Source organism: Setaria viridis, chromosome 6 (assembly GCF_005286985.2).
Source record: "Setaria viridis chromosome 6, Setaria_viridis_v4.0, whole genome shotgun sequence".
NCBI lineage: Eukaryota > Viridiplantae > Streptophyta > Magnoliopsida > Poales > Poaceae > Setaria > Setaria viridis.
This window is the reverse complement of record NC_048268.2, coordinates 25,561,067-25,569,170: the sequence shown is the minus strand read 5'-3', so window position 1 is coordinate 25,569,170 and position 8,104 is coordinate 25,561,067. Positions and strand designations below refer to the sequence as shown.

The window sequence follows — 8,104 nt, the reverse complement described above, 5'->3', positions numbered from 1 at the left end:
TGGTCATTACAGAAACTCAGATTAATAGTATGATATTATGTTCGTTCAGTTGACTTATATTTTTTGTCACATATTGATTCATGAATGAAATGAACGGATTGCACAGCAAAGAAGCTGCTCGACTGTCTCAACACTAATTTTTCATATGCTAACTTCAAGCAGAGTACTGCAAATGCAAGCAAACCATGGGATTTCTTCAAGCATTTTATGTACGATAGCATCAAGAAGCACAAAGATGATATAATTTCCACTGCTTAATCTGTGAGAAAATGAACATGACATTCCCTCATTAACCACAACAGAGCATCAGGGTAGCACAAAAAAGCTTGATGAAGGCGTTTCCTCAGCCTCGCCAGCTTAGATAGTTCCAAATAGTACGATGACATGACGAATTTTTACAGCAACTGGCACTTATCCTTTACTGGCACAATCCATGCAATCCTATATTCCCTCTAGATAATAAACACACGTAGCAGACAGAATAAACAAAAGCTATAATGAAGTGCAAGTACTCATCACATTACTACCTTATCCCTAATTTTTACTCAATTCACAAGATATGTAGAATTGTAGTGGCTCTGAACTTCTTTACTGATGCGAATGTCAAAGGCGCTTTCCGATGCTCTCTCACACCAACTTGGCCTGAAGCGACCCGTCCCTTATTTGTGCCGCGATGTCCTTGACGGCACCAGGTCCATGAGGGATGAAGACAGAAGAGGACTTGGAAGAGGCCCCGATCTCCTTCATGGTGTCGAAGTACTGGGTCACCAGAACCATGTCCATGACGTCCTTTGCAGAGGTCCCAGGGACATTCTCAGAGAAGGCAAGGACGCTGTCTCTCAGCCCATCCACTATAGCCTGGCGCTGCCTTGCGATACCTAGACCGGCCAAGTACTTGGATTCTGCATCACCTTCGGCTCTCTTGATCTGCAGGATCTTCTCCGCTTCAGCTTTCTCGTTGGCAGCCACCCTTAGTCTAGCAGCTATTTCATTAAACGACAAGAACAGTTCAGAGATACTGCAAACAAATATGCATCATACAAGATGTGCTGTGAAGTGATAATGCAGTAACAACCTATCTTCCTTAATCATTATATGAGTAAAGCAGATTCTGCAGTTAACGAAGTGTTACTGAATTTGTACTCAGTAGGTAAGCACATCAATAAAATAAGTTTGCTCATCAACAACAAATTGAACTTTGACCTTTGAAACCTAAGTCTGAGAGATTCATGATTTAAAAGCATTCTAAAGTTACTTTCTATACCATGATAACAGTACATGGCAACCAAAAATATGATTAATTTTGGATATGTATACATCTAGATAAACGAATATGGTATTGATGTACTACTGCACTTAGCATCATCATGTGCAATCTTGATGACAGCTCTCAGGAATCTGCACTACTATCAAGGCCGTGCCACTCTTGAAGTGTATGTATTAAGTTGCAATGCAGCATTGCTCAAACATCAAGTTGGCAAAGAAATATGTATGCAGTTGATGTTTTAACTATGGACAAGAAACTTGTGGAACTTGCCTGCATTGATCTCATTCATGGCTCTCTTCACATGCTCATCAGGCTCAATATCAACAATCAGGGTCTGCACGATCTCATATCCATACATGGACATTGCCTATATAGTGAATGAAAGAGTTAGCCAAAAAACAAAATCATTCCATGTTCCAGAAGACAAACATTAGATGAACACACACCTTTTCAAGTTCATCTTCCACAGCTTTAGCGATTTCATTCTTCTGCTCAAATGTATCATCCAAGTTCATCTTAGGAACACTAGCCCTGATGACTGAACATGAGAACCAGAGTTCCATTAGCATTGAAAGGGAAGACTGAAGGCGAACAGAAATAGAATCAAACAATATTCAGGTGACTACTATAGAACGAGATCAGGAATAAAAGGAATACGAAATAAAGCTGTGGATGCAGTGGAATATTGAATTTTGTAGTTTGAAACAAGTAGCAGTCTAACCATCAAAGACATATGACTGGATCTGCTCCCTGGTGTTAGTAAGCCTGTAAAAGGCATCAGAGGCCTTATCAGCAAGGGCACGGTATTGCACAGATGCCACAACATTGACGAAGACATTATCCTGCACATTATTCACAACATGGCATTCAGCATAAGAAAGGTAAAAGCAGAAAAAAACAACTATTAGCATGCAAGAAAGTAAATTCAACATAACGTATTTTTTTGCCAATGCATGGTAATTGATTTAGCAAATATAAATTATAAAGGAAAAAGCATAAAAGATTTTAGAAAACCTTTGTCTTTGTTTCGCAGCGGACATCAAGCTGCTGAACACGCAGTGAAAGATACCCAGCAATCTGCTTGCCTATGCACCATGGCAAGAAGTGGCACCCAGGCCCTAGGATCTCATCAAACTTTCCAAAAGATTCCTTGATGGCTACTGTTGATTGATCCACTTGAATCAATCCAAGTGCTTGACCCATGTCTTATCTACAAAGGAAGGAACAGTAGATTTTAGTCAAGTCATATGCTAAAGAACAAATACTAGCATCTCAACATATCTGCACACAATCTTGACTTAAGCTCATAGTTGATGTAACTTCTTCAATTGATCTCACTGGATCAGAATTTTACTTTCAGTATCATACAAAACAGCTGGCTACTTATCAATAGTAGATAGCATCACTGGACAAAATTAATAAATGAGCCAAGATAAATGTAAAGCTGTATAGCATGTCAAACTCATTCATACTGAAGATTTTACAAATTGCAATATTTATACCGCTTACAGCAAGGAAATAATATCACAAACAATATACTGATCATGCTAAGAAAGTGGCATGAACTCGACAACAATTTCTCTGGATAGAGATAGCCATGTTCTTAAATCTACTGAATTCTCAACATTACCACACCACAGCCCAATAAATCACACTTGAATGAACTTAGAAGATCAACTCCACAGAAAAGATAGCCACGGAAAAAAAATTAGCAAACTAGCACAGCTAAGACAAACTATGAACTAGAAAGGTGAAAAGAACAAGAACCTATGTGCATACAAGCTTAGCGAGGAAAGGCAAGGTTTATCAGCTCCAGGGCTTTCTTGCTCTTCAGGAGGTAGAAGCACAATATATAGCCTTGTAAATACAAGTGGATATTTTGAAGGAAGTGGGAGGTGGGTACATCATATAAGAGGCTAGATGCCAGCGAGCAAGGCAAGAGAACCAACGCTGGAACAAACCCACAAGGCTCAGCCAACGAATAGTGATAAGCACGTCACAATCTTCCTGGCCCGAACCGGATAGACAACTAAACAAGATCAAAACTTGCGGCGACTTGCTGGCCTATCTTATCTTTGTATTCCACGCCAGTGGAAATTTCCCAACGGTGCCCAGCAACCATACAGTTAATTATAAGCTGCGAAGGTGGGCACAAAAAAAAATAGCATTCAACTAAGTCTGAAAAAAATATAAAAATGTGTGCTTGACTAGAACACCTGAAAATTCCAAAGCCGTGTGTGTGCCGCGTGGAATGCTAAGGACAATCAGCGCACGCCGGTGCCGCAGATTTCCCTGCTCAATTCGTTGAGGCCACGGAGACAGCAAGGCTGGTTCTAAGCCGCGGCCAACACCAGAACAAGACCTACCAGTAGTCGGCGGAGGACAAGAATTGGGGTCGAATCCGAAGGCGCAGCCGAAAATCACCAGCCTTGCCGCCACCCAAAAAGGGACGGAGAGGATGGGGCAGAGGGCCGGTGAAGATTTCCAAGAAACGCGTCCCAGTGTGGGGAAATCCCCAAGAAACTAGCCACGGAAAAGGAAAGAAGACAAATCCCTCCTTTGCAACACCGTCACCCGGCCAGCGCAGAGTAGAAATTCCCCGACAAATGCGCCCCAGATCACAAGAAACCGAGGGGGCGGGTTACCTACCCGGGCGCGGCGGCCGTCGCCGCCGCAAGAAGAAGGTTAATTGGCCTGGGGGTTAGGGCGAGACTGCGAGAGTGAGGGGCGGAGCGGCGTGGCGGCGGTTCAGTTACCTTCTTCCTCCGGATGAACCCCAGGCGCAGGCGATAACTGACGAAGGGCTTGGCCTCGTTTCCTCCGCGCGCTCCTCCGTCGATTGCCTTCTCTCTTTCTCCCTCGATCGACCGGTATTTATGGCGGAATCGCTGCCGCGTCTGCGAGGGGAAGGGCGATTGGAAGAGGATTGCTATGGAGTATGGATGGCAAGGAAATTTGGGACGGAATTGCTCCAAGTTTCCAGTTCCCGTGGGCTGCCTGCCGCTGGCTGGGTGGCCCGACCCTGCTCGGCGGGGGAGGAGGTGACACGATGGCTGTCCTGGGTGGAACTGGGGCCAGAGGCAAAAATATCCCTTCTTTCTTTTTCTTTTGAAAGAAACCTCCTTCTTTTGCTTTCCGCTTTGTTTTGTTTTAGATCGCGATGATGTTTGACCGGGGAAGGGGCCGATTTGTTTAGTTGTGCGCCGAGGTTTCGTACGCGCGAGATTGTTGATATTCTGGTGCTCAAAAATCAAATTCAGATGTGTATATATGGATTTAGATCATGTTCGGGTCTGATGCGGGAAATCAGAGTTTCTGTGTAACCCCAAATGCATCCAAAATCTGACCTTGGAATCTTGTAAGTAATTTTGAAATATGGGAACCAAATTCCTATAGGATTTTGCAAGCCGGTAGCTTGGCTATTTGTTTCTTAAGGGTTTGGATCGCAGGAATTTCAAAGGAAAACCGTAGGAATCACGAAACGGAGGAAAGGAAGTGAAAATGATCGTTTGGAACAAAACCGCAAATTCCTTTCCTCTGAAATCCTAGAAAAAAGAATCTACTCCGTCCTCTTATTTTCTTTTCCTTCGCGGGCAACGCCCATGAGAAGAGAGAAAAGAACGAGCTAATCGCACCCAATAAAAAACCTGGCAGCCACCTCTGTGGCTCTGTAACTCCGCCATCCAACTGAACCGCTGTCGTCGTTGATGGACTTGCTGCCCTCCAAGAGTTGGCCTGCTCCGGAGGAGCTCCGACTGCTGCATCTGCATGCATGTAGCCCCTGCTCCATCCTCTACGTGCTGCTACCTGGATCTCTGCATCCATAGCTATGAACAACAGGGAGAGAGACAATAAGAACAACGGAAGGATAGAGACGAGGACAACAGGGGTTGAGCTGTTTTGTTTGTTCACATGTCATACTAGTGATCGGCACCTTCATTTTGTTGGTCAAGATGTCAGTGGCTATGGCCACTAGTTGAGAGCGACAATATTGATTGGCTAGTTGAGATTTTCCCCACGGCACCATGAAACATGAAGTTTCCTGTGATTTCATTTCTACGTTCCAAACATCACTCCATCCACTTTTCCTATGTTTTCCCTATCCTCTGTTTTAACACCGTATTCCTATTTCTTTTCTACGTTTTTCTCCTTGCCTCTATTTTGGGTTCCTTGTTCCAGGCACTACGAGGTTGGGAACTTAAGATAGGGATCGGACTATCGGATTTGGGAGTTCCATGATTTGCAGGGGCGGAGCTAGCCGATGGACTCACGGTGTCAGTGCCTTTAAACACCGGTGTCAGTGCCTTTAAACACCGGTGTCAGCTCCATAGCTAAGCAGTAGGTAATAGTGATTTGCCACTGGTTTTTAAGAAAACCATCGGTGTCAGTTGACACCAATGAATAGGCCTAGCTCCGCCTGATCTGCATGATATGTGAATGTGTCATTGTCACACTTTGATCTGATTGAAATTTAAGCAAAACTGCCAAATTAACATAGTTATATCGAGTACAAAAATATCAAATCGGACATACAAATCCATCGGATTTCACAGGAAAAGGAGGGAAGAAGAATCTACAACGTAGAATGTTGTTGAGCTGCCACACAGGAACCACCCATAAAAAGAGACTAAGAGAGTCGACCCACATATAAGTGTGGTTTTGGGCATTTGGCTGACGTGGCATATTATGAGTTGACATGACATCAACGGAAGAATTACGTTTAACGGCACAAGAATGAAATTGTACCCCTATGATCTTGCAGTGGATATCATATCAGCTCTACCAAAGTTACCCGTCGGAGGTGGTCTATCGTGACTTGGATTCGGTTGGTTAAAGTCTCCAAATTGTGTCAAATCATAATTTCAAAGGTGTTGATTAAGATAGATAGCAGGGTGAAGATATAGCGGGTACAATGATTTTGTGGGGACGCAACGAACAATGTTTGATGCGTGATGCTTCATGTGAACATGAGTCCCACACAAAAAAGATTGTGTGGACAAGATTCTCCGTGAAGGATTGTAATATGCCTACCTTTTCCATTAGCCATGTACTTGAATTATGACGGACCACCTTCGTATTTGACCAAATAAGCCTTGTTGTATGCTTTTTTTTCTTTTTCTTTTTTCGGTCATCCGCATTTTCAGAGCTAGAGTTGTCGCCGTAGTTTGTCCAACTCAGAAGCTGTGTTATTCTTCAACAACGATCAATTCCTTTTAGCGAACCGCGCAAGATAGTGTAAGTTTCTATTGATATAGTAGAAAATACAAGTCTATAGCCCTGTGAGGCTATAGCCAGGAAAGGAAAGACAACTAAGAACTAAAATTCGACTGGTTGGATTAGGACATCAACACGACCACAATACATGACTCAGCAATAACTAGCCGGTTGGATTGGGATATCAACACGGCATCACTCAAGCCTGACTGGTTGGATTGGGTCGTCAACGCAGTCTCAACGCTCGAAACTCGACAACAAAACGCAAGACCTGGCCGGTTGGATCCCAACTCGCAACGGCCTGAACGAACAACTCGTCCGGAAGGATGAAAACACCATACGCCGATGACAACAGACAATCCGCCGAGGGGAAGAACCTAGCACTGAGCCAGCCGCCGCTATGCGTGACGGATTGCCGCAAGGTCAACGTGGAGTTGCAAACGCACTGCCAAACTCCGACTAGGCAGCACTCCCCCGAAACATGCGGATCTCGGACGTCAACACAGGCAAAGATTGCGGGAGGAGAGGGCGAGAGAGAAGGGAAATCCGTTGGTCCCCATGCAGAACCCCACTATCTTGATAGCCAAGAGCACCACAATGCCAAAGAGGAGCCGCCAGAAGAGGCTGGGACAGGTTGTCCAAAGACGATACTTCCAAGGAAGGAACGACGCCGAGAGCGCCCCTGCCGCTCGCTTGAGAAAACTCAAGCAAGATTTTCACCAGGAGAAACCTGCCAGGGAGAGGAGGGCACCTCGACAACACCCCGAAGAGGGAACACGGTGTCCGCTGAACGTTGTCGTTGCCAACCCGGCCTGAGGCCGAGCAAGACTTTTGTATGGAAAAACCCTCATCCCACAATTGTCACAGCCCCAACACCCCCAAGACAAACACTATCGGCCACCCATCGCACACATGGCATCCACCACATCCATTCCAGAGTCACCGTCCACCATTACTGCTGCACGTCAACTCTCGGTCACTACCGCCATGCGTGCGGCCACTCTGGCACCCTCTGCTGCCGTCTTCGCCACGCTTGCGCCGCAAAGATGGCCCCACGCTACCAACTACGCCTCCATAGTGCTGTTGGCACGCCAACGTGCAGGACCGGTGCCAGCCATACCACCAAGGTGTCGCTAGCGAGACCCGCGCGAGCCACTCTTGGTTGCACCACCACAACGCCTCCAAAGCGGCGCAGAGCCGCATCCTCGTTGTGCCACCGCCGATAGCCACGCCGCCCATGGCTGCCCCAAACGGAGTGGCATCCCGCCTCGCGCAGCCTTCGTATCGCTCACGTGCCACCAGCGAGCGTCGGAACCGGCGGCGACACGGGCTCGGAGGAGGCGGCGACGCGGGCTCGGAGGAGGCCGCGCGTGGGCCCGGTGGCGGCCGCGCGTTGGCGCACAGGAGGCGCGAGGGCCGGGCAGCGGCCGAGCAAGGGCAGTAAGCCTGTAGTGCGATTAAGACGTGACTGTCATGATCCATCACTCTGCGTCTCTGCCTCACCGCCATCATCTGCCCCGAAATTCCTCGGATCGCTGCGCGCAATAGCTAGCGATCGGCGATTTCCACTTTTCGGGTCCAGACGATGGCGTGCCCTGATGAGCTCGTTTTGCCCGGAAATTG

General features: G+C 46.4%; 1 protein-coding gene across 3 annotated transcripts; it reads right to left on the bottom strand.

The window, feature by feature from the left end:
- Positions 1–312: 312 nt before the first annotated feature.
- LOC117861024 (hypersensitive-induced response protein 1) lies at positions 313–4,343 on the bottom strand. Of its 3 annotated transcripts, none has more exons than XM_034744481.2 (6): positions 4,024–4,343; positions 2,282–2,477; positions 1,989–2,109; positions 1,714–1,805; positions 1,538–1,634; positions 313–983 (listed from the first exon to the last, which is right to left on the bottom strand). In XM_034744481.2, the coding sequence occupies exons 2-6, from the start codon at positions 2,468–2,470 to the stop codon at positions 628–630; spliced, it is 855 nt and encodes a 284-aa protein (XP_034600372.1). In that variant the 5' UTR covers positions 2,471–2,477; positions 4,024–4,343; the 3' UTR covers positions 313–627. The 3 variants fall into 3 exon arrangements, with proteins under 3 accessions (XP_034600372.1, XP_034600373.1, XP_034600371.1); XM_034744482.2 differs by lacking the exon at positions 4,024–4,343 and adding an exon at positions 3,047–3,262; XM_034744480.2 differs by lacking the exon at positions 4,024–4,343 and adding an exon at positions 3,035–3,261.
- Positions 4,344–8,104: the final 3,761 nt, after the last annotated feature.

What these genes read in the sequence shown, in the direction of transcription:
- LOC117861024 (XM_034744481.2), bottom strand. Translation starts at nt 2,470, where the DNA reads ATGGGTCAAGCACTTGGATTGATTCAAGTGGATCAATCAACAGTAGCC. An exon ending in GCTGCGAAACAAAGACAAAG is followed by an intron (nt 2,110 to 2,281) that starts GTTTTCTAAAAT and finishes AATAATGTGCAG; the next exon opens with GATAATGTCTTCGTCAATGT. An exon ending in TGGAAGATGAACTTGAAAAG is followed by an intron (nt 1,635 to 1,713) that starts GTGTGTGTTCAT and finishes TTCACTATATAG; the next exon opens with GCAATGTCCATGTATGGATA.